Raw genomic sequence first — 27,108 nt, forward strand, 5'->3', positions numbered from 1 at the left:
ACAACTTTGTGGATTAGAGTGTTTCTGTGTTCCTAGGAAAATGAGAGTACTCAGAGTGGTAGTGATATCACCAAACAGGGCACCTGTGGGAAAACCGTGAGGATGATCACATGAGAGTTTTGAGTACATTTGAGTGCCTATTAGGGGTAAGACTAAGGTGCTGGTGCTGTACATACTATACGTTTTCTAACATCCAAACTGCATGGCCATTAGTCATTTGTGTCTCTAACATTGTGAAAAAGAAATGTCTATCTCTGGCCTTGCAGTCTATTTTGACTTGTTAATGTTTAGACTAATGTCATGGTTTTGGGGAGCCTAGCATAACAGAAAGAATCAGAAAACTAGCACAAAGTAAATGAGCATTTGTCTGGAATAGGCAAGTCACTCAACTCTTAAATTACTTACTCTTTCCATCAATTCATATTTTAAAAATACATGCTCCCTGAAAAATTCAGAAAATATAAAGGTTACCTGAAATTTCACTACTGGGAGATAAAACTTATTAGCATTTTGATGAATGTCTTTCAAATTTTTTCTCTCTTTCTCTCTCTCTATATATATACACAAATAAGTAGTTATAAGACTGTTTCTTCTTGTCACATTAGGACCATGCAGTATATACAGTTTGTCTTCATTTTTTTTTAACAATATAATTATGAACATTGTTCCATGTTAGTAAATGAAGATCTAAATTAGGGTTTTTAATAACTGCTGCCCGTTGGTTCATTGAAACATTAAAGAATTTATTTAACCAATTCCCTGTTGATGGTTAATTGTTCTGCTTCTAAAATTTGAAGTTAAATAATGCTGTAGTAAACAGCTTTGGGCACACCTTTTTGTGCATACATTTAGTTAGAATAGTCCGGTGATAGGGAGTAGTCTGGAAAACCACAGGAAACTATGTCTAGGCTGTGCCAGGGTTTCACATCAGCTGCTCCCACAACAGAGGTTCATTGTTTACTTTCATTGAGATTGATGTAGTCAGGTGGTCCTTTTCCAGCTTTGATACCTGGACACATGTCCTTTGCGGTTTCCATAGGAGGGAAACAGAAAGTCCCACAGGGGATTTTAAAGGGCTAGCCTTGGAAGTGGCATATATCACCTTCACCCCCACCCCATTCTAGAACTCTTATCTGTGACCTGCCTGCAAAGGAGACTGGGAAAGATAATCTCTTGCACTCAGAGTGATAAAAGAGTGTAGGGAATGCACAGCTTTGTTTCTGCTACAATGTGTGTGTCTGCGTATTTCCTTAGAATAATCTTTTAATTTTTAATTAAAAACGTGCATTTAGGATCCAAGTTAAATTTGCTCAGGTTCCTCACTTGTACTGTTTCACTAAGTACAAAAACTGCTATAATTAACATTTTACTATGAGATGTTTACTTAAAAGTAAACCCATCAGGTTATTGAAGGACTTTGGCATTAGATTAATTTTTAATTAGAAAAGTAGTTTATTACTTAGTATGGTGGTTCTGATATTCTTCATCGTATAATTCTTCTCTGCATTTACCTTGATAGAAAAATTGTTCATCTGTGCTAAAATCTTAGACATATGAATGAACAGAAAAGAAATATTTTTTTTAACACTTAACCATTAAACTTTTTAAGCCATGATTGATTTTATCACCATAGCTTATTATTTATGTAAATAAGCCTAGGCTAAACTTGAGTCATGAGATGACTTTTATCCTACCCAACTTTTTGCTTTAAAATGTTAAATCTGCAGGAAGATTAAAAGAATGCCCTGTAGTCCTTTATTAACTGGTAACATAATGCCATGTTTCCTTTATTGCTATTTTGCTAAAGGTCATTTGAAATAAGTTTCAGACCTAATGACACTTCACCCCTAAATGCTTCAGTGTGCATCTCCTAAGAATAAAGCTACTCTTATATGTAGCTTTAATAAAAGTAACATACCTAAGAAAATAAAAATAATTCCACAGTATTATCTAATAGTCAGTGTTGTTAGTATCTCCAGTCATTCTCAAAATCTTTATAGTTTTCCAGTTCAGGGTCCCATCAAGATAGTTGGCTGTTAATTAGTTATTCATCAGATGATTTTTTTTCTGGCAACTAATCAATAATGGTGATAATAGGTTTGCTTTTATATTAGTAGTAGTAACTATCTTTATTTTGAAATCTTAATTTATAAATGGATTCAGTAACTTACATTATCTTCAAGAAAGGTCTGTCACTACTTTACCCAGTGAGAAAAGTTATGCTCATTTAACTGAGATTTGGAACCCAGGTATCTCTGATCTCAAAGCCTGTTGTCTTTTTCTATGGTGGACTGGTTATATTAGGAAACTATTAGTATGAACTGAGAAATGTTTGACCCAATGGAAAAATTCTTTCTCTTTCTATTCATAAACCAAGTGAAGGTCCCTGTAGCCAAGCAGTTGGTTTGTTAACTTTGAGTTAACTAACAGTCTCTGCTAGCCCTGAGGTTCTGTAAACATTGTTTCCTAAATCTATCTCATACATGGATTATGAAAGAAGATATATTTGTTTGACAGCTTTATTGAGGTAAAATTCACATAGTATACAATTCAGTATTTAAAGTTTTTAATTCAGTGGTTTTTACTATATTCATAGTTATGCACACTTCACCACAATCAAATTTTAAAACATTTTCATCACCCACGAAAGAAACCTCATACCATTTAGCAGCCCACTACCCTTTGCCCCAATTCCCTAACCCTAGGGAACTGCTGATCTACTAGAGACTGTCTGTCTCTAGATTTGCCTTTTTGTCCCTTTAGATTTGCTTGGTCATTTGTATGAATGGAATCACACAGTATGTGGTCCTTTTTGACCGGCTTCTTTCACTTAGAATGTTTTTAAGGTTCATCCATGTTGTAGCCTGTGTCTGTACTTCATTTCTTTTTATTGCCAAAATATATTTCATTGTATAGATACATCGCATTTTGTATATTCATTCATCAATTGGACATTTGAGTTGTTTGCACTTTTTGGCTATTTTAAATAATGCTGCTATGAACATTTGTGAACAAGTTTTCGAGTGAGCATATATGTTCATTTCTCTTGGGTATATACTAGGAGTGGAATTTTTGGGTCATATGTATCTTTATTTTTAATCTTTTGAGGTACACTGGACTGTTTTCCATAGTGGCTGTGCTTTACATTTACTGTGTTGTTCATTCGCTATTCTCACCAGCAGTGTATAAAGGTTCTGATTTCTCCACATCCTTGCCAATACTTGTTATTATCTGTCTTTTTGATTATAGCCATCCTGGTAGGTATGAAGTGGTGTTTTTGTAGTTTAGATTTTCATTTCCATGACAGGTATGGGGGGAGATATATATCTTTCTTGAATGTTTCTTGCAAGCTGCCTGGTTCTGATGAGACCAGTGTCCTCACAGAGAACTTTGTTGTGAAAAACAGAAATATCCTTTTGATTTGGGTAATCTTTCATATATCTTAGTTTGATGTACTGTGGCCTTGTAATATTATAAGTGAAGATTTTTTAAAACCTGCCTTCCCTGAAATAATAAGTTTTAGGCGTACTATTGCAGGTTTCCAGTCTTTTTCATGAAAATGTTGGCTCTTTCTTGTGTATGAAACCTATCATGACAAAAAGATGTTAAGGAGACTGGAATGTAAATGTCATCAGATAGAACCTTTGTCTGACTTTCCTTGCTGTGTGTTCATCACCAGAATGGTGCCAACATACTGTAGGCATCATGCAACTATTTTTGAATGAATGAATGAATGGAAAGGAATATACATTTTTTTCTTTAGGATCTCCTAAAAGATTTCATAACTTGTGCAAAATAATGCTTTTCTCATATACAGATAAAAATCAAAGAGTCAATAATCCATTGTATTTATCAGCATAGAAACACTATAAAAAAAATTGAAATGATATATTTTTGATAAAATGACTAGTCAGTTTACTTAACCTAGTAAAGAACATTATCCAAGGACAAGGAAAGGATGTTGTAAGAATTTAATGTTTAGGAATTCTTATATTTTCATGTGTTTTCTATTTTAGCCACTTTGGAGACTAATTAATGATACTAAAGACAAAAGAATGTTAGTTTATAAATCTGAAGATATCAAGAATGTTTCACATGTGCAGTCTCCAAAAGTGTGTGGTTATATGAAGGCAGATAATGAAGAGTTGCTTCCAAAAGGGCTAGTGGACAGAGAGCCACCTGATGGTAAGACTTAAAAGATATATTTCAAGTAAGAAACAAGCATTATAGCTGTCTTCAATAGGGGTGGTTGTTTATTGATTAAAAACAAAAAAACACATTATTTTCAAGTACCTATAGTATTTGCCTTGAAAATGGAGTTTTCAGAAATTCAAATTAATTTTTTTGCCTATAATGTAAGAATTGAAAAGACTAGAAAATAATGATAACAATAAAGATTGAGAAAGGGAAATTGAATAATCTGAGGTAAAATATTTTTTATTTGTGGGTATTTAGAAATTACAAAATAATACTGTTGAAAAATAATCTTTAGGTAAGTTCATAAGATATTAGTTGGTGCCAGGAGAGGTCTAAACTGTTTAGAAAGAAGAAGGATATCAGTCTTGGGATAGATCAATTTAGAGTCATTTAAAAACAAAGCACCATTTTGGAGAAATACCCTGCTGTCCTCATTTTTTAAAACCTTAGAAAATATCACCAGTATTTTAATATATGAATAAAGAAGTTCTTAAACTGATAAAAAATCTGTTAACATAAACTGATTTTTAATGTTTGATTATCTTGATATTTTTACCATTACTTTGATTAATTTATAGACTTCTTCTAGAAGAAAATGAAAGCTTCATAGCCCAGCAAAAAATAGTTTTATTCTGTTAAGAATTTTTAGAGTTTCCTTGTTTTAAAAATTAAGGAGGTACTTTTCCTCTGTTTTAAATTCATAGCCTCATTTTTTCACTTTTCTCTCTGGCTCTGAAGCTTAAATATACTTAAATAATGTTTAAATAATACTTAAATAATGTTTGTTTAAAAAATATGCTAGATTGAAAGTGTTGCTATAAAAATACTCCTTGTTTTGATGAATTTTGATTTAATAGTGCATACAAATTCATATTAGAGCTTGTTCACCGGGTGAAGAGAAGAGCTGACCCTGATCCCATGAAGAACACATGTAAATTACTGGTGGTGGCGGATCATCGCTTTTACAAATACATGGGTAGAGGGGAAGAGAGTACAACTACAAATTACTTGGTAAGGATTTGATATTAGATAAGGTAATTGGATCAAAATAATCCATGTAGGTAGGCAAATTCCATTTAAGAGAAGACTGCTCTAAATTGGAAACACAGTGTGACAAGACCTGTTTCAGATGTTCTGTCATTTCCTTAAGTAAGGTTCTTACATTACTGTATAGAGATTCTGTTTTCAAGTGTTTGAGAACCCATTTTACCTTTGAACTAATTCTTTTTTGCACATTAGAATTTTGTGCATATTAGGTTTAGGGGAGGGTTCACAACATAGGCCTCCCTTCTTCATGCAGGCGAACTCTTTGAAAGCATCACAGCTTTAATGGCAGTGATCCTGTTGGTGACACATGTGGATGTGTGCCCCAGAGGAAAAAAAAGTATTCATGTGAATCTGTGTGTGTTATTTTTGCTTATATGTGTATTTCAGAGAAGATGGTCAGTTTGGTTTGTCACATAAAGTAGCTAATTGTTGGAATGAAACTGCATGAAATACATGGAACTTTCTTGGTCATAACTAACTATAGGCAGAGATTTAAAGTAAAGATTATAGAAGTATTGCTGCTGGGTTTCTAAGTACTTACCATTTTTATCTTTAAAAGTCAAGGGAATCATTTCATTGACATTTTCTGTTAGTATGACCTCATTGGTCATGACAGTTTGGCACTGAGCAGAATGCTGTTGAGGGAAGAAAAGAGAATGCAGCTATTCATAAGCTGTGAGCCTAGTGCAATAAAGCCATCTTTTTCATTGCTTTGCCTTTCCTGGTCTCTGTTTTATTCAAACCCTCCCTCACCCTGCTATGCCTTCCCTTCCCTGTCAAGTGAAAGAGTTTATTATGAGGGTAGTAGGAGTGGTGTTTGACGTCACTATAATTCTTGTTCTTAAGAGAGATTTTTTTCTGGAAAAACCTTCTTAATAGGGGTTTTGTATTAAGGGGCTCTTATTTACTTCTTTGTCCATTACACTAAGAATATGAATATAATGAGAGGTCTAGTCTTAAAGTTGTATTTCTTAGTCTTACTATAAGCAAAAAATGATTTCTTACCTATAACATGTGCTTCATAGTTGCTAGAACAAACCTTATCTACCCAGTTTTTGAACGATAGAATAGTATCTCTTTGAGGAAAAGATGAATAATAGGCACTTTATTCTTGTATATTTGAATCATCCCTGTCTATTAGACTGCTCCTCCCCACCCCCCAGTATTCTCTGCCCGACTTACCCACTTTCCCAAACCAGAGGACAGAAGAGAGGAGGAATGGTAAAACCTCATTTCTGTCTCCTTTTTTACCTGTCCTTGGTGCTGACTTTTGTCCAGTGAGGGTTGGGGATAGGGTCAGCAGCATCTGTCAGTGGTCCTTTCCTCCTTCCTGAGGGAGGCATTTGTGGTACTTGCCAAGAAATGGGGTGAGGACATAATATTTCTTAGAAGGAAATATCTTAGGTAAATTGACTTTGAACCTTCATTTTTTATAGTTGACTGGACTGGCAGTTTTCAAAAAGCCTATTACTTGATATTTTGATTCCAAATCCAATTGATACCCTGAAATTTGGAATTCGCTCTACCACTGTTTGGTTCTGCTAACAACACTTTTAAGTTGGAGGCTAGGAAGAGTATCTTTTTTGGAGCTGTCAATGAGGAAGAGTGACAACACTAGCTTCAGAGTTGGTGGAAACTTTTACAATGGCATTTTCTGATTAAACCGATATTTTTAATCCCTGCAGAATTTATATTATATTGCAGAGTGGAAAAGTTATCCATAATGTCTTTCCCTCACTTCTTCTTTTATAAACAGATAGAACTAATTGACAGAGTCGATGACATCTATCGGAACACTTCATGGGACAATGCAGGTTTTAAAGGTTATGGAATACAGATAGAGCAGGTATTTATCAGTGGATGTGGCTTATATTACTGAGTTAAGTTATATAATGTAAATATTTGTTGTTGGTATTCAGAACCCTATAACTTATCTTTAATAATAAATAAATATTCTCAAATGCCAGTGATTTTTTTTTCAGATAAATTGTACAGTGTTTTTGATATTAGTTATTTACAGGTTGTGAAGTTTTCTGTTCTTAGGCTGTTTTAGACAGGAAACCTTTTTATGCTGTTGTTATCTCGCTTTTCTCTGAATTCATGAATTCAGTTTTATCCCCTGCATGTTTTATTTTTCTTAGATTATGCTTTATGTCTTTAGTTAGAATTCTAGCATGTATTATTGAATACTTAGAAAATTTACTCAAAAATACTGTACATTTGCAAAGGCATTTGTACATTCAAAACTATTTGATCTCCTTTCTCCAAAATCTGATTTCTTATAATCTGTTCATAGATCACATCCAACAATAATGTACTGCTGTTGTCTTAATTATATCTCATAGTAAAAACTGTTCCAAATTGATAAGACTAATTAAAAAGATTAATTTGATATTGGGTATTGCTTTGGATACACATTTTAATATGTAAATTATTGTCTCTATTTTTCCAGGCTCTTTGTAGTAAATCAATCATATTCTTATAGTTGTATAATATAGAATTTAGAGGTTAAAGAAAAAGCCTTTGAAATCATGCATCATACTTAAAAATGTTTTTATAATACTTGTATAAACCTAAAAATTATTTTTCCCTTTTCCATTCTTTTTTACTCTTTCGCATTTTCTTTTTTAAGTTATTATTTGAATAGGTAATATTCACACATGGTACAAAAAGCCAGTGAAAAGTAAGTCTTCTCAACCTCTATCCAGTTCCTTCTCCAGAGACATCCATGTCATTAATTTCATATGTATCTTTCCAGAGAGAATTTATGCACGTATAGCATGTGTATGTATATATATGTGTATTTGGCACATTGGTGGCTTGCTGTACTCTTACGCTCCTTGCTGTTTCATTTCACAAATATGTTGGCGATTGTGGTACATACAAAGCTGTCTCACTTGTTTAAAATAGCTGCATCATGTTTGAGTTTTAGGGGACCAATAATAAAGCTTCTTATTGCCTTAGGAACTTGTAACCAATTGAAAAAAATAGGTGTGATATAGGAGGAGGTAAAGATAACAGCTTCTTTAATGATATTAGCTGGATCGGAGGCTGTGGTGTAGCTGTACAGTCACAGTGGGCTTCCACTCACTTCATCCCAGGATTGATATTAACCTCCCTCCACCATAGCTGCAGAGCCCACCCCAGTGAGCGTGCCCTATGGGGGCAGAGCCAACCAGAACAGACCTGCAGTAGGCAGGCGGTCCAGAGAGAGGCCAGAAATGACTGAGCTGGACATGGCTTTGTTCCTTTTCCTTGACTTGCAAATTGACACATTTCATCTCCTTTGGAGAGAAGCCTTTGCTCCTTATTTTTTATTTATTTATTTATTTTAAAGCAAGATTAATATGAATTTGTGCTCTCTGAGCTCCTGTTGTCTATAATTTTTTATTCCTGTGGTACGCAGTGATGCCCATCTAATTATGCTGAATCTCTGAATCATTTGGCTATAGTTGAAATACGTTAGGCTTATGGAACCCAAGTTCTCATTCTTTCCAACTAAATATTGAGGAAATGAAAGTTTAGGAGTATATTTATAAAGGTATAAATCATTCATTGACGTGTTTTCCATACCATTTGCTTCTTGGTTTGTTCTTAAACATTGAATATTAGAACTGAAAAATTTTATGGAATTTTTGTTCTGAAACATTTTTTCTAGAATGGTAGATGGTCTTTTTCTGAATAGCTAAAGCAATGCAGTATTATTTCAGAGTCTTGTGACTTTATTCTGAAGTGTTCTAAGTATGTTATCTCTTTAAGTATAGATTCGCATTCTTAAGTCTCCACAAGAGGTAAAACCTGGTGAAAGGCACTACAATATGGCAAAAAGTTATCCAGATGAAGAGAAGGATGCTTGGGATGTGAAGATGTTGCTAGAGGTAGGTCGTAGAATCCTGGATGTGAAGCTTTTAGCACCCTTTGTCATTTCTAATAAGTGGGTTGTGTCTGCATTAATGAAGGGGAACATTAGAAAGGTAATTGAAAACTAGGAACAACCCATCCTAGCTGATCCAACAATGACTCAGTCCCTGCATCAGGGCACACAGCAAGATGAGCAAAAAAAGCTGTGAAATGAAACATGCTAAAAACAGTGCTTTTTAACCTTTTTGTCTTTGAGAATCTAATGAAGTAATGGGACTTCAGAAAATAGATGGATACCCAGTATATAGAATTTTTGCATACTATTTTGTTAGTTCAGGTCTCTTTGAAACTTCCAGTTGATTTCTTATGTCAGTAATTGTAAAGTAGTATGAAAATACATTAAAGCATAGAAATATAACTTGGAGATCTATAAGTTCTCTACAGGAATTTGAAATTTTTGTGTTTTATTCTGGTAATGAATCTAAAAATATTTAATCTATACATTCCATGCCATATGGTTTCTTGCCTGGACAGGATATGATTTAATCTTTTTTGCCTTATCATTTCAGTGTCTGAGTTTGTGGGCAGTCTTGTTTTGTTGTAAAATGACTTTTTATGAAGTGAGAGTGTTTGTTTTTTAATATGTTAGTGTATTAGTTTCCTATGGGTGCTGTAACAAATTACCACAGATTTAGCAATCTTAAACAATAGTGATGTATCTGATAGTTTCCATAGGTTAGTCCTCACACAGCCTGGCTCATCTGGATTCTCTGATTAGAGTCTTGCAAAGTTGAAATCAAGTGTTCAAAGCTTGGATGGAATTAAAGGGTATTACTAACTCTTTACCCAGGTTGACATCATAGAGTGCTGCATCTCTAGTACTCCTCTGTAGTACTCCTACAAGCTTATCTAATTTGGACCCCTGCCACCCTGAGAGGTAGTTGAGACAGCACTGTTCTGCTTTTAATGAGGCTCAGCCAGTGCAGTAGTCTAGTAGGGCTGCCAGAAACAAAGCACAACAGACAGGGGAGGCTTAAACAACAGAAATTTATATTCTCATAGTTCTGGAGGCTGGAAGTCCAAGATTAAGGTGCAGTCCAAGGTCAAGGTAACAGTAGGATTGGTTTCTTTTGAGGTCTGTCTCCTTGGCTTGTAGTTGGCCATCTTCTCCTATGTCCTCATACGGTCTTCACTCTGTTTCCCAAGCTCTTATAAGGATACTGGTCATACTGGATTAGGCCCTCTCATATGACCTCATGTATCTTAATTACTTTTTTAAGGCCTTGTCTCCAAACACAGTCCCATTCTGAGGTACTGGGTGTTAGGACTTCGACATGTGAATTTTGGGGACAGTTCAGCCCATAACAGCAGGGTTAGATGACTTGTCCACAATTTGTTGTACAACTAGTAATAGCAGAGCCAGAATCGAGTGGCCAGATCATCTGACTCTTAGGATAGCTGCACACTGTACCTCTTTAGTTCTCCATGGGCTCACATCAGGGGAGAAACAAAAGGGAACCACTTGACTCCACAGATGTTCCTCTCCATTTCTCTTCCCTAAGGCTCCTTGCAGATTCCTAGAAACCTCAACCTGTTCCCACAGAACTATCAAAATCTCAATGTGGCCAGGATGGCATTTCCTGGGATCACCTCATTCCTCATGCAAGGCTTATTTTGAGCATTTTAAAAATCAAGGTCTTCTTAAGTTCAAGTCTATGGGCTGTTACAGTAGAGGTCTTTAGAGTAATATGGGGAGCCCTTTTAAGGAAAAAAAGTCCTCCTGAAGCACCGGTGCTGACTTAAATGGACTTTGTCTTTATTTTAGTAATGTAAAACTAGGAATATATGCTTTCCTATAAGTTTATAACTCTTATGCATTGCAAAGCCAAAGCAAACCTAAAAAAACCCTACAAAATCAGTAGAATCCTCAAAATACTTCTGAGGGATCTGTTTGGGTGTAAGACGCTGAAATCCCCTGGGAGAGCTATTGAAGCACTGGGGCTTACAGGGTTGGGAAAGGTGCAGTGAGGGCTGCGTGTCTTCACACCAATCCTGGCAGTTCTGTCCTGCTATAAAAAGCTCTCAAGCTCTTCCCTTTTGTAGTTCATGCCGCCCCTGGCCACCAGATGACAGCCTGCTTCTCACCTGTATAGGTGGGTGAGATGCTTAGGTAAGGAGCATTGTACTGCATGATTTTGTGCTTGCTGGTACAGAACTGCAGTCAGTCATAAGGTACTCTTCTGGAATATTTGGTTGTAACATCTTTTAGTCTAATACTATTATTCTAATTAAAAATACTTTTTTTAAAAAAAGCAATTTAGCTTTGATATAGCTGAAGAAGCATCTAAAGTCTGCCTAGCACATCTTTTCACCTATCAAGATTTTGATATGGGGACTCTTGGATTAGCTTATGTTGGTTCTCCCAGAGCAAACAGCCATGGAGGTGTTTGTCCAAAGGGTAAGTTTTCCATTTGTTATGTGTGGGAATAGCAGGCTGATTGGGTTATATTATAATTCTTTATTGAACAAGCAATTTGTCTCTGTTTCCTTTTTCCTTTAGCTTATTATAGTCCTATTGGAAAGAAAAATATCTATTTGAATAGTGGTTTGACCAGCACAAAAAATTATGGTAAAACCATTCTTACAAAGGTAAGTTCTTTTATCTTTTGAAAGGATAGATTTTGAGTTCATTGTAGTAGAATCTCAGCTGTTATATATTTATGTAGGTATCTTTTTAAAATGTAATACATGTTTTCTGGTGAGAAATATGAAAATAAAAAGTATAAAGTAGATAAAAGTTACCTGTTAAGCTTCTTTTGAGACCCATCAGGACCATTCTTCTTCCTGAAGACATTCCCCCTGGAGCCCTTCATCCTGCAGCTCCTCTGTGGGCTTCTTGTTTCCCAGTCCTGCAGCATAGCTGTCATTTGAGTATGTCCCCAAGCTCTCTAATTTCCTGGGCCTTGTGTTCTTCTTTCTTGATCCATTCCACCATTTTGGTGTAGCATATCCTCCAGGTGCTTCCTAGGACAGGACAGGCTACATGAGAGAAAATTGAGATTTGGCATGTGTGCAGATGTCTTTAACCTTCTCTTCAACTTGACTGATAATTTAGCTGGGTATATTCTCAGTTCTCTCAGCATTTGAAGGCATTGCTACATTGTCTTCTAGTGTTCTGTGTTACTATTAGAGTCTGAAGTCATTCTTATTTTTATCCTTTGTATGTAACCTGTATTTTCCTTGGATGATTTTAGGATCTTGTTTTTGCTCAGATACATTCTTTAAGAATGTGTTAGGCACATTCCAGAAAATCTAATAAACAGTGACTAAAATAAGGAGTGTGTTTGTCTTAGTTAGCAAGAGGTTCATGGATAGCATTCTGTAGGTGCTGCAGCAGCTTAGTGAATGCTCCCAGGATCTTCCCAACCTTGACTCAGCCATTCTAAGCAAGAGGCCTTTGTCCTCATTCATATCACTTCATGGTCATGAGTTGGTTCTCTTCTGTATTGCAGAAAGGAGGTCAAAGAGACCATAGCTAGTCTACTCTGTCCCTTTTAAAAAGGTTCTCTGGAAGCCCCAACCACTGTCTTCTGTCACTTGAGTGCCTGTACCTTCAGAGGAGTAAGGGAAGGTGACTGTTTTAGCTGAGTGCATTGCTTCCTGAGCAGAGTTAGGGTTCTTTAAGGAAGGGAGAAGGGCAGAATGGATATTGGTAGGAAATAGTAGTATCTGATACACTGGTCATTTGACCGTGATTTATACTTGGTATTTTTATTCCACTGTTTTGGGCAGGTGGGCCTTTCAATCTAGACACTCATGTTTTTAAATTATACAGAATTTTTTAGTTTTTTGATTAATTTTTATCCTTTTTTTCTGTTGTATGTGGAACAGCATTAAATCAGATATTTGATATCCTAGAATGATAGTCTGATTTTTCTTAATTTCTATTTGTCTATTTTCTAGATGCCCTAAATTTTATCTTCATCTTTTGAATTTGTTTTTCCTGTGAACTTTTTTGTTTTCAGTACCCTTGTTTTCTATTTTTATAACTTCCTATTCTTTCATCATTGCAGTATTTTACTTTTTTTTCTCTAACTTGTGTACTTCTTTTCACCTTCCAAAATTTTGTTGCCATCTGTTGCTTGCTCTTGTCCTCTCTCTTGTTCTGTATCTTTGTTGGGCTCCATCCTTTTTATTCTTTGCTGCTGTTTTAGTGAGATTGCATGACAGAGTAGAGACAAGTACAGTGTGTACTGTTCAACTGGAAGTTTCCCATAATTGATCTTTACTCTCAGAAATAAAAAAGTTAAAGGCTGTCAACTCATGTATCGGCAGAAGAGTGCAATATTGAAGAGTGGTAGAAAAATAAATTGTGTTGGAGTTGGAAACATAAATTATGGAAGTGCATATTCAGTTTTTAGTGTTTTGTGCTGCTGTAATGTACATCCTTCCATCTTCTTAAACCTTCTGATAAGTCAGCCACATAACAAAAAAAGAAATTAAAGCGTATTAGAAAGTTTTAGTTTGAAGAACCTGAAGAACAGTTAAGATGAAAGTGCATGATCCTGTAGAGAGAATAAGGCAGAAGAAAGGAACAGGGAAATATAATGGATATTGAAGAAAAAAATACTGGCATTTCCTGGACTATAAAAATGTAAAGTGGGACCGGCCGAACTAGTAGCAAGTATTTTAAAAGACATACCTGATAAGGGCTGCTTCCTGAAATACACAAGAAGCTCAACAGTATGCTAAATAACAGTAAGAAAACAAACAACCACATTTTTAAGTAGCCAGAAGATCTTAACAGACACCTCACCAAAGAAGATACATAATATCAAATAAGCTTATGAAAAGATGGTCAGTATTATGTATCAGGGAATTTGCAGATTAGAACGAGATACCGCTATACACTTATTAGAATGGCTAAAATTCTAAATGCAGATACCACCAAATGCTAGTGAGGATGTGGAGCAACAGGAACTTTCATCCACTGTGGGAATGCACAGTGGTACAGTCACTTAGGAAGACAATTTTGTGATTTCTTACAAAACTAAACCTACCCTTACCATATGATCCAGCAGTTACGCATCTTTGTGTTTGTCTGAATGAGTTGAAAACTTAAAGGCAGACAAAAACCTGCACATGGATGTTTGTAGCAGTTTTATGCATAATTGTGAAAACTTGGAAGCAACAAGATGTCCTTCAGTAGGTGAATGGATAAATCACCTGTGATACATACAGATAATGGAATACTATTCAGTGCTTAAAAAAAACCTATGAAGCCATGTAAAGACAGAGGAATCTTAAATGTCATTCCTAAGTGAAAGAAACCAATCTGAAAAGGCTACCAATTCCATCTATCTGACATTCTGGAAAAAGCACAACCGTGGAGGCAGTGAAATGATCAATGGTCACCAGGAATGGAGGGATGGATGAATAGGTGGAGCCCAGAGGATTTTTAGGGCAGTGAAACTACCCTGAATAATACTGTAATGATGGATGTAAGACATTATGCATTGTCAGAATCCATAGAATGTACAACATACTGAGCCCTAATGTAAACTGTGGACTTTGGTTGATTGAAAAATAAAATAAATTGGGATGAGAAAAGAAAAACATACTAATCAGTTTTTGGAAACCTTTTAATTTACAAAATTTTTTCTGATGGTGCTCAAAATTGTTTCTGATGTAACACCATTTTGATGTTACAACATCTTCAGTGTTTCAATTTCATGACATACTTTGCTTGGTCTTTCAGAATTTTTCTATTATGAGACAAAAATTTTTCTATTATAAGAAGAGCAAAAAATAAATTTACTTTGAAATTTTTTGAGATGTTTGAATGTCATCTCCTGGAGAACCCACTACTAAATTTTCCCGAAACATAATTTTGGAATTACTTCTCTCCAGTACACCTTTGGGATTTGAGTACCTTTTGATAAAAATGTCTCTAGCACCATTTTAATGTAAACATGTGGGAAGCTTCAGGGCCTTGGCTTCAGAATCAGGACTCCAATTTGTAAGTTCCAATGACTTTCAAAAAATATAAGTCTTTCAGGTTCTGTGGATTTTTTTGCTCCCTTACAGGGAAAAAAATCAGTAATTTAAATTTGTTATTCTTACTTTATACAGATAAAAACAGGAAAAAATTTTACTTTATTGGCTAAATTCATTGTTATATTCAGATAGAAATCTTCTGGTGACCTGATAGATGCAATATAGCTCTTTAACTGGATTCTAGTAAATGAGGTCCCCCAGGTCATTAAGATTGATAATGGACACGAACTCAGTCACTGAGATAAGGAACATTGTTTTTTTGTTCCTCAGTTGTGTTGTGTTTTCACCCCTTACTCTCACCCCCTCCCTGGTGCTTAGGTTTAACAGGATTTGATTGGGATGGGATGTGAAGGGAGGCATGGGTAATTAACCACAGTGTATGTTTGGAGTGGCCAGTGTTTGGTGCTTAGTTAAGAATGTTCCAGTATGTCTTGTTTTATTTTCTTAAATTGATTTAAATTCATCCTTACAATACTATGTAGTAGTATTAAATCCTGCTTATTCTGTTTAATGGTTATAATTGATAAAAGAAGTTATAGTCCAGCTGTTACTCTGTTGATCTTATTAATCATGCCCCCATTTAAGACAGTAGGGCCAGACTGGCCAAAGCAGGTAATTGTTGGGTATTGAGAAAAAATGTTTTCTGTTTTCTCTTTCCTTAAGGAAGCTGACCTTGTTACAACTCATGAATTGGGACACAATTTTGGAGCAGAACATGATCCGGATGGCCTAGCGGAATGTGCCCCGAATGAGGACCAGGGAGGCAAATATGTTATGTATCCCATAGCTGTGAGTGGAGATCATGAGAACAATAAGGTAGGTGTCTTTTTGGGCTTTTTTATTGTTAGGAAAAGAAAGAGGTTATGTAATTAGAATGACAGCTCAGAAAAGCATTCCATTCTAGGAATGCAAATTACAAAGTACCCTGAAATTTGGTTGTGTGTTTTAGAGTCAAAAAAGGTCCATCTAAATCTGGTTTAAGCTGTCATTTGGACTGTTTGTTAATCAGAGTTAATCATGTGTCACTTTGGGCTATATGGAAAATTAGTAATAGTAACAGCTTATGTTGAAGTTCTAGAATTTAGGATCTTGTGGGCTCAGATTTTAAGTTAAAAATATCCTGTGTTTTCATACATGGGTTGTCATTCATTTTAAATCTATAGTACTTCACAATTTGCATGTTTTCATAAACTTTTGCAATAGGGTACATAATTTTGCCAGAGTAGAAATCTCCTGTTGGAAGAGCCCTTGCTTTTCTTATTCATGGCTGTGTCTCCATGTCTGATAGGGGAACCAGGCACATAATAAGTATTTGTTGAGTACATAAGTAAATTGAGGATATACTAGTAGAGTACACTAGTTAACTTGGGGTAGTGTAGAGACGTTAGTAACTGGGACTAACTTTTAGTCCCAGCTCTTAGAGCATGAACTGAAAGTGCTCATAGATGTCTGGTCCTTTCATGTGACTGACTTGAGGTCGAGCAGCACAAGGCATGGTGAGGAGGGAGGCTTGCTGGTTCTGTTGCTGAGTTTAAGAGGGTTGGGGGAGGGGCTGAAAGTCGGGCCTTCCTCAGGAGAGATGGTACCATGTTTCTCCTGACTCCTCTTTTGAGCCAACCTGTGGCTGTTTATAGCCTGACCAGGAGCTAGAAGAAAGGGTTACTTGTGTGTTTCCCTGGCCTTGACAATGCTTTTAAGAATATTTTTCTTAGGTTCTTTTTGTCATCTTTCTTGATGTTGTATCTCATTTTCTTTGGCTGTTACATGTAAACAGCCCCTTCCTCTCTTGCTTTGCATTCATGTTTTATTTTTTCTGCCTGAGGAACTTTTTTCCCTACCCATTTTTGCCCATTCTCCAACTTGGTGCACACCCTGTTGCATTTTCCTCCTTTCTTTCAAATTTGTCTCTGCACTTGTAATCGTGTACATTGTAGTTCAGCATTGTTCAGTAGAAGGTTCTGTGATGCTGGAAACGTTCTGTATTTGCTCTACCCAAAGCTTTGCTATAAGCAGATGGTATTAGGGATTGTAACTCTTAGGAAGGTTAACTGGTGGGAGGAGGAGTGTATGTGGAGGCAATGAAAGTGAGTGCGTAGGAATGGTCATTTTTCCCTTAGCTCTGTTCAGGAGTCTGGCTGCTTGGGGCTGTGACTCTCATTAATGCATTCAAATTCACACTGAATCTGAATTTATTGGGATCCGATCTTTCATAAGTGAATTGCTAAACTGAGTTCATTAATCTGCAATGCTTATGAGTGAACCCAGCGAAACACTCACTACCTGAGGCCTAGACTGAAATAACCAGGCCCCTCAAATATCTGTACTATAAAAATAAATTGGAAGGTCCTTTTTAAAAAGTCCAGTTAGTGCTTCTGTTTAGAGTGATAAGGTCTTCAAAATCTTTCTGACATTTGATTCAGTGGTCACGGTTCCCTTTGAAGGTCCTGTGTTCTCAGCTCCTCAGGGGCTTCATGGCTCTTGTCTAGGGTGAAAGTAAAGCTATTTTAGCAATTTGCAGAGAACTGTGGAGACCCAACCTCAAGAAATAACTACATAAAGTTTTCCCCAAGAGTCTTACTCCTCTCTTGATAATTTCAGGTGATTTGGAAAAAGGGCTCCATTTTAGAGCTCCTGGTAAAAATCCCTAAGTTTATAAGGAGGCCATTTCTGTGGCTCTGTGCTGTAGCTGAGGCAGAGGCTCCTTTGAGACACCGGTCAACTGTAGAAAATGCAGAAGAACTGTTAAAATCTCAGGGATCCATGAAAATGTTTAGGTAACAATTTGGAATTTAATCTTTCAATAGATTCTATGTAATAGCATGCCTTTCACCAAGCTCAGCTGTTTAAAAGCTGCAAATATGGCTCATTTATATAACTGGCCAGGGAAGGAGGAGGAGGTAAACTGGAAACAGACCCTGTTCTGCATGTCTGAATCGCATGTATAGGAAGACAACTGTCTGCCCCATCTCACTGCCTCTTCAGCAATGCCAGGCTGAGGCCAGGCCTGCGTACAGTCTGGAGGAGATGAGCAGCTCTCCACTTGTGACTGACTGCTTATGGTCCCAGTGGGACTGTCTAGGATGTCTGGTCTCCGTGTTTGCATAGCCTGCCCTCCTGTGAAAAACTTTAGGCTCTTAACCATATTCACACCAGCTTCCTAGTATCTGTAGAGGATAAATGACATTTAGAGGCGGTAGTGATGGAACTTGACATACCATCTAGGCAGCTCTGATTGTGGCTCTCACATTAAGAGTCTGTCCCTAGAGAACAAGCATAAACACTGCATAGGAATGAATTTTTACTGTTCTTTTGGGGTCCTTTGTGGCCTTTTTTCTCTTAAGATGTTTTCAAACTGCAGTAAACAGTCCATCTTAAAGACCATTGAAAGCAAGGCCCAGGAGTGTTTTCAAGAGCGCAGCAACAAAGTATGTGGGAACTCCAGGGTGGACGAAGGAGAGGAGTGCGATCCTGGCATCATGTACCTGAACAACGATTCCTGCTGCAGCAGCGACTGCACGCTGAAGCAGGGCGTTCAGTGCAGGTGGGAACGCCCCTCACTGTTGTGTAACCAGGTGTCCAGATAACAGCGGATAGGAAATACAGGAGCTTTAGAATCAGAGGGTGTGTGCATATGTGTGTGTAGTGCACATGTGTGCGGCGTGTGCATGCGTGTGTTTATCCCTTTTTCCTCTTTCTTTCCTTTACAGCAAGAAAAATACTTTCTGGAAACCAATTTGACCTTATGTAACAAAATCTTTCATCTTGCATACTCTTTGAGGTAACAATCACAGTTCAAAGAGTCTTGTCTAAGGAAACAGAGGTACAAGAAAGATGATGTAACAAGGATGTTCATGGCTACATTCTTTTATAATAACAAAATATTGGAAATAAAATGACAATCCTGGAATATTATTATTATTTTTGTTTATATATACAATAAAAGAGTATTATAGAATAATGTTTAATGGCATAAACTAAATGTGGAGGACACAGGTTACAAATGAGAATGTACCTGTATGTCCATTTCCCACAGATAGATCAGTGCCTAGCTTAGAAGTAGAAGTGGAATCCTTTAGTTTATTGTGAATAAGTGATTTAACTGCATACAGTACATAGTACACTGTAAATCTGATAGGGAGTGGGCTCTGCCTGTCTAGTTTCTTAACCACTGACTCCCTTGTGCCCCTGTGTCATCTTTTTTTAAAAATTACTTTATTAATGAAAACTAAGGATACCAGGATGTTTTAAAGACGAGTCACTCTGGACCTTTCTGTACTTAATCAGACAGAGTATATGCAGGTGACATCAGCACCTGAGAAGTCCGAGTATGCAGGAGTGGGTGCCCCCTGTGACCTTCAGGGCCCTTTAACATGACCCTAGTGATTGCTGTGGGCTATCTTTTGACTTGAACTGTCCCCATCTGCTCTTCTTCTGCAGTGACAGGAACAGTCCTTGCTGTAAAAACTGTCAGTTTGAAACTGCCCAGAAGAAGTGCCAAGAGGCTATAAATGCTACTTGCAAAGGCGTGTCTTACTGCACAGGTATGTCCTCCTGTTGGTTCTCTCGGAATGCTTTGCTCAAGTGAGTATGTGTACATTTGAAAGCAGGGTTGTTTCGTTTAGGTGAAAACAACCTTTATGAACCTCATGTGCAGTGTTGTTTCAGTCATACTCTGTAGTTTGAGATAGGCTTGTTGTTGGTCTGTTTTATTCCTTTTCATTACTTTTTCCTCTTTTGTTCACTCCATTCCCATTACCTCCATTTTCCTCTCTCTCATAGGCATGTATTCTAATGTGTTTAATATTTGCCTGGATATATGTATTTTCTTGAAATATATCATAGTGTTATTTTGTGTATTTATGTGTTTTTAACATTCTCAAATGCTATTCTACTTGAAATCACTTTTTGAACTCAATATTATGCTCTTATTATTTCTCTTGCACTGTGTATCAATGTCTACATATCTGTGTCTGTATCTAGTTCATTGTTCTGGGTACCTTCTGTGTCTGTTTTCAGTAGTTAGTCATGTGATTTACTATATTTTATTTACTCATTGACCAAGTAATGGCTGCTTGGACTGCCTTCACCTTCTTGAGACTGCAGGCAGGACATGCTCTTACATCTCCGGGTGCTGTGGGAGCACCCCGGGTGCAGAGGAGGAGTGGAAATGCTAAGTCATAGACACAGGTACTACACTGGTCTCTAAAACTGTGGTACTGGCTTGTCAGTGCGAATGGGTTCCTGCATCTAGATGTCTAATTTTGGCCAATCTGATGAATGTAGAGATTTATCATCCTTATTTATGTTTTTCTGAACATCTTCTTTATATTTGTTAGCTATTCAGGTTTTTCTTTTGTGAATAGCCAGTTCATTTATTTGGCCCATTCTAAAAAGGTGGGTTTCATGTCCTTTTGCTATTATTGATTTCAGAGTTTCAGTATAATAATCCATTTGTTTTAAACACTGCCTATACATCCCTCCTATTTGTTAGCCCTGACACAGAACTCTTTCATTTAATGTAATCAGATATGTCACTACAAATTTTTCTGAATTGTGGATAGTTAGAGATTTCTGACAACTTCTGTTAGCTTCATAATTTTACTTTTACCTGCATATAATGTTCTTTTTTGACCCTTGTGGGTCAAAAAAATTTTTTTGACTTAAATTGTTTTATGTAATACTCTTCTTGCTACCCCCCCTTTTTTTTCTTATTTATTTGGTATATCCCATTCTTATATACATTTTTTAGCTTTCTGTATCCTTCAGTTGCTTGGTTTGATTTTTGTTAACAGCTTTATTGACATACAATTAACATACTGTACCAGTCACCCATTTCAAGTGTACAGTTCAGTGGTTCTAAATATATTCACAGTTGTGCAACCATAGTCAATTTTAGAATGTTTTCATCACCTCAGAAAGAAACCCATGCCCTTTAGCCCTCACTCCAGATCTCATCTCCCAGCCCCAGACAACCACTGATCTACTTTCTGTCTCTATGGATTTGCCTGTTCTGGACAGTTCACATAAATGCAATCATACCATACATGGGCTTCTGTGTCTGGCCTCTTTCACTTAGAATAATGTTTTAAGATCCATTCATGTTGTAGCATAAATCATCACTTCATTTATTTTTTTATATTTTTATACTTTTTATTTTTATTTTTTTATTAAGGTATCATTGATATACACTCTTATGAAGGTTTCACAAGAAAAACTGTGGTTATTACATTCACTCTTATTATCGAGTCCCCCCGATACCCCAGTGAAGTCACTGTCCATCAGTGTACTAAGATGCCACAGCATCCCTGTTTGTCTTCTCTGAGCTACACTGTCTTCCCCATAACCCCACAGATACCATATGCACCAATCATGATACCCCACAATCCCCTTCTCCCTCCCTCTCCACCTGTCCTCCCCAACCCCTCCCCTTTGGGTAACCACTAGTCCCTTCTTGGAGTCTGTGAGTCTGCTACTATTTTGTTCCTTCAGTTTTGCTTCTGTGTTATACTCCACAAATGAGTGAAATCATTTGGTACTTGTCTTTCTCTGCCTGACTTATTTCACCGAGGATAATACCCTCTAGCTCCATCCATGTTGTTGCAAATGGTAGGATTTGTTTCTTATGGCTGAATAGTATTCCATTGTGTATATGTACCACATCTTCTTTATCCATTCATCTACTGATGGACACTTAGCTTGCTTCCATATCTTGGCTATTGTAAATAGTGCTGTGATAAACAAGGGTGCATGTCTTTTTGAATCTGAGAAGAAGTTTTCTCTGGGTAAATTCCTAGGAGTGCAATTTCCAGGTCAAATGGTATTACTTCATTTATTTTTATTACTGAATAATATTCCATTTTACGGATATGTCATGTTTTGTTTCATTCATTCATCAATTGATAGGCTTTGGATTATTTCCACTTTTGGGCTATTATGAATAATGTTGCTATGAACATTGTGTGCAAGTTTTTGTGTGGACTTAAGTTTTCATTTCCCTTATATATACCCAGAAGTAGAACTGCTGGGTCATATGGCAACTATTTAATCTTTTGAGGAACTGTCAGACAGTTTTCCAACATGGCTGTACCATTTTACATTCCCATCAGCTGTGTATGAGAGTTCCAGTTTCTCCACATCTTCACCAGCACTTGTTACTGTCTTTTTGATTGTAGCCATCCTTATGCATATGAAGTTTTGCCTCCTTTTAGTTTTTCCTTTGGCTTTAAATTTGCATTTTGTAAGCTGTTACTCCAGATTTTACCTTGTGAGATCTCTGAGCACCACTTGAGTTAGCCAAATGTTAGGGACCTGAATATCTAAATCAAGCTTAAAAAAAACATTTTCTAGCTATGCTCTGTGTTTCTCTTTTTTATAATAATAACAGATTCAGAAAGATGTTATTTTTTTTAAATTAAAGTATCACTGATACACAATCTTATGAAGGTTTCACATGAACAACATTGTGGTTTCAACATTCACCCATATTATCAAGTCTTCACTGCCTCCCATTGCAGTCCCTGTCCATCAGCATAGTAAGATGCTATAGAGTCATTACTTGTCTTCTCTGTGCTCTACTGCCTTGCCCTTGACCTGCCTATATTGTGCTTGTGAATTATAATGCCCCTTAATCCCCTTCTCCTCCCCACCCACCCACTCTCCCCAACCCCTTTCCTTTGGTAACCACTAGTCCCTTCTTGGGGTCTGTGAGTCTGCTGTTTGTTCCTTCAGTTTTTTTTTTTTCTTTTCAGAGGGCATCTCTCATATTTATTGATCAAATGGTTATTAACAACAATAAAATTCTGTATAGGGGGGTCAATGCTCAGTGCACAATCATTAATCCATCTCAAGCCTAATTCTCATCAGTCTCCAATCTTCTGAAGCATAATGAACAAGTTCTTACACGGTGAATGAATTCTTACATAGTGAATAAGTTCTTACATGGTGAACAGTACAAGGGCAGTCATCACAGAAACTTTCGGTTTTGATCATGCATTATGAATTATAAACAATCAGGTCAAATATGAATATTCATTTGATTTTCATACTTGATTTATCATAGTGCCTGTCTGTGCCTGTCTTAGGTTGTTCCTCCCTTGAGGAATCTTACCCGTCTCTGGCTAACCAGCCATCTTCCGGGGCCATACAGGGAAATGTAAAGTTGGTAAGTGAGAGAGAAGCCATACTGTTTGGAAAGGTTAGCTTTTTACTTCTTTGCAGATTTATGCCCTGTGGCTTCTATGCCCAGCACTTGTCTCGAGGTATCTTTACCACCTGGAGAAATTATGATACTTGGTAAATTCGATATGAGGCACGAATTCTATTTAAGGGTTGTAATTAGGAAGGAAGAAGAAAAGCTATAGAGGTAGCATATGGAAGAAAACATGGGAGGATTGATTATTTCTTTGACATATCTTCTTGTAGAGTACCTTAAGCATGTATAGGTTTTAAACTACTAACTAACTTGTGCACACATATTAACATAATAGGAATACGGTGACATAAACTAAGCAAATCTATAATTACCAGCCATCTCCAGTGAAGCCAAGAAAACCAGTTAGGCACCCTAGGCATTTGTGAGAATTTGTCTATGATAAATTCTCCCTTTATTATTATTATTATTTTTATTTTTAATAAAATGCTGAAGTGGTAGGTAGATGCACGATAAAGGTAGAAAACATAGTTTAGTGCTGTAAGAGGGCAAATGTAGATGATCAGATGATCAGGTGTGTGCCTATGGACTAAGTATTAATCCAGGCTAGACAAGGGCAGCAAGACATCCACGGATGCAGAAGATTTCTCTCAAAAGGGGGGGGTGAGGTTCTAAGCCTTCCCTCTGTTGATCCCCAATTTCTCACCTGATGGCCCCCCTGCGACTGTGCCTGTCTTAGGTTGTTCCTCCCTTGAGGAATCTTACCCATCTCTGGCTAACCAGCCATCTTCCGGGGCCATACAGGGAAATGTAAAGTTGGTAAGTGAGAGAGAAGCCATATTGTTTGGAAAGGTTAGCTTTTTACTTCTTTGCAGATTTATGCCCTGTGGCTTCTATGCCCAGCACTTGTCTCGAGGTATCTTTACCACCTGGAGAAATTATGATACTTGGTAAATTCGATATGAGGCACGAATTCTATTTAAGGGTTGTAATTAGGAAGGAAGAAGAAAAGCTATAGAGGTAGCATATGGAAGAAAACATGGGAGGATTGATTATTTCTTTGACATATCTTCTTGTAGAGTACCTTAAGCATGTATAGGTTTTAAACTACTAACTAACTTGTGCACACATATTAACATAATAGGAATACGGTGACATAAACTAAGCAAATCTATAATTACCAGCCATCTCCAGTGAAGCCAAGAAAACCAGTTAGGCACCCTAGGCATTTGTGAGAATTTGTCTATGATATGATGGATATTGTCCAACTGTACTTGAACAGTCTGAGAGAAATCAGACAAATTAAAGCAACCGATTTCTGGGATCTGTTCACATCCTATATGTTCTTTTAACCATAGATAGTCTATAGTCGTAAGATTTTGGAGCACTACACCTTGCACCCCTCCCAAGTCCTGGTTGAGTTCCAACAGTACAGATCCGATCAAATTCGTTGTCTCACTGTATGCACATGCCAGCCTAGACATCTCCCTCCTCATTCCAGTGGCAAGTCCAGGAAACGGTGGGATGGACGCAGCCACAACTGCAGCATCGCCCAGATCCCTGTGGAGGCTTTTTGATGATCATCCCCAGGCACGAGTCCTCCAGAGAGTGCTGATGCCGGAAGCTCCTCCTCATATCGTATCTTAGTTCATTTTCTGGGTAGCCAAGCTAGTCCTTGATCTTCTGCATAAAAACAAACAGACCCTTTGCCCACACTTTGACATACCCTCTATAGCACTGTGTAGAACTCATTGGAGGTCAGCACACAGGAACTGCTTTTTTTTTTTTTTTTAATTAAGAGAAAGGAATATTATCAGAAAAGAGTACCTCCATAGCCGATCATCTGACACCCTTTAAGTGATCAAAATTAAGGATATTTAAAGCATGCGTTAATCTTTGATTTACCAATAGTTTTATCCTATCAAGGAGTAATCCCCCTTTTCTTTCTTTCTTTTTTTTCCTTTTTTTTTTTAATCTTTAATCTACACTTACATGAAGAATACTATGTTTACTATGCTCTCCCCTATACCAAGTCCCCCCTAAAAACCACATTACAGTCACTGTCCATCAGCATAGCAAAATGTTGTAGAACCACTACTTGTCCTCTCTGTGTTGTACAGCCCTCCCTCTCCTTTCTCCCTCCCCCCCATGCATGCTAATCTTAATACCCCCTTTCTTCTCCCCCCCCCTTATCCCTCCCTGCCCACCCATCCTCCCCAGTTCCTTTCCCTTTGGTACCTGTTAGTCCATTTTTGGGTTCTGTAATTCCACTGCTGTTTTGTTCCTTCAGTTTTTCCTTTGTTCTTATACTCCTCAGATGAGTGAAATCATTTGGTATTTCTCTTTCTCCGCTTGGCTTATTTCACAGAGCATAATTCTCTCCAGCTCCATCCATGTTGCTGCAAATGGTAGGATTTTCCCTCTTCTTATGACTGAGTAGTATTCCATTGTGTATATGTACCACATCTTCTTTATCCATTCATCTACCAATGGACATTTAGGTTGCTTCCAATTCTTGGCTATTGTAAATAGTGCTGCCATAAACATAGGGGTGCATCTGTCTTTCTCAAATTTGATTGCTGCCTTCTTAGGGTAAATTCCTAGGAGTGGAATTCCTGGGTCAAATGGTAGGTCTGTTTTGAGCATTTTGATGCACCTCCATACTGCTTTCCACAATGGTTGAACTAATTTGCATTCCCACCAGCAGTGTAGGAGGGTTTCCCTTTCTCCACAGCCTCGCCAACATTTGTTGTTGTTTGTCTTTTGGATGGCAGCTATCCTTACTGGCGTGAGGTGATATACCTCATTGTAGTTTTAATTTGCATTTCTCTGATAATTAGCGATGTGGAGCATCTTTTCATGTGTCTGTTGGCCATCTGTATTTCTTTTTTAGAGAACTGTCTGTTCAGTTCCTCTGCCCATTTTTCAATTGGGTTATTTGTTTTTTGTTTGTTGAGGCGTGTGAGCTCTTTATATATTCTGGACGTCAAGCCTTTATCGGATCTGTCATTTTCAAATATATTCTCCCATACTGTAGGGTTCCTTTTTGTTCTATTGATGGTGTCTTTCACTGTACAAAAGCTTTTCAGCTTAATGTAGTCCCACTTGCTCATTTTTGCTGTTGTTTTCCTTGCCCGGGGAGATATGTTCAAGAAGAGGTCACTCATGTTTATGTCTAAGAGGTTTTTCCCTTAATTGACCATATATGTTTGGGTTAATTTCTGGAGTCTCTAATCTGTTCCACTGGTCTGTGGCTCTGTTCTTATGCCAGTACCAAATTGTCTTGATTACTATGGCTTTGTAGTAGAGCTTGAAGTTGGGGAGTGGGATCCCCCCTACTTTATTCTTCTTTTTCAGGATTGCTTTGGCTATTCGGGGTCTTTGGTGTTTTCATATGAATTTTTGAATTATTTGTTCCAATTCATTGAAGAATGTTGCTGGTAATTTGAGAGGGATTGCATCAAATCTGTATATTGCTTTGGGCAGGATGGCCATTTTGACGATATTAATTCTTCCTAGCCATGAGCAGGGGATGAGTTTCCATTTATTAGTGTCCCCTTTAATTTCTCTTAAGAGTGACTTGTAGTTTTCAGAGTATAAGTCTTTCACTTCTTTGGTTAGGTTTATTCCTAGGTATTTTATTCTTTTTAATGCAATGGTGAATGAAATTGTTTTCCTGATTTCTCTTTCTGTTGGTTCATCGTTAGTGTATAGGAAAGCTACAGATTTCTGTGTGTTAATTTTGTATCCTGCAAGTTTGCTGTATTCCGATATCAGTTCTAGTAGTTTTGGAGTGG

General features: G+C 37.1%; 1 protein-coding gene across 10 annotated transcripts in view; it reads left to right on the forward strand.

Annotated features, from left to right (window-relative positions):
- The window catches only part of ADAM17 (ADAM metallopeptidase domain 17), a 59,348-nt gene that overhangs the window by 18,424 nt on the left and 13,816 nt on the right, over nt 1–27,108 (forward strand). For 7 of the 10 annotated variants that reach the window (XR_012122814.1, XM_037026455.2, XM_037026450.2 and 4 more), the window contains 9 exons: nt 4,017–4,185; nt 5,075–5,208; nt 7,001–7,090; nt 9,009–9,122; nt 11,419–11,563; nt 11,666–11,754; nt 15,826–15,978; nt 18,504–18,703; nt 19,600–19,703. Coding sequence is in view for 9 of the 10 variants with exons in the window: in XM_037026450.2 (XP_036882345.1) it covers nt 4,017–4,185; nt 5,075–5,208; nt 7,001–7,090; nt 9,009–9,122; nt 11,419–11,563; nt 11,666–11,754; nt 15,826–15,978; nt 18,504–18,703; nt 19,600–19,703 (1,198 nt within the window). In the remaining variant the exon portion in view is untranslated. Of the gene's footprint in view, nt 1–4,016; nt 4,186–5,054; nt 5,209–7,000; nt 7,091–9,008; nt 9,123–11,418; nt 11,564–11,665; nt 11,755–15,825; nt 15,979–18,503; nt 18,704–19,599; nt 19,704–27,108 lie in introns of all 10 variants that reach the window. The other 3 variants (XM_037026458.2, XM_037026460.2, XM_037026461.2) reach the window with 3 other exon arrangements.

The sequence above is a fragment of the Manis javanica genome, chromosome 1 (genome assembly GCF_040802235.1).
Source record: "Manis javanica isolate MJ-LG chromosome 1, MJ_LKY, whole genome shotgun sequence".
NCBI lineage: Eukaryota > Metazoa > Chordata > Mammalia > Pholidota > Manidae > Manis > Manis javanica.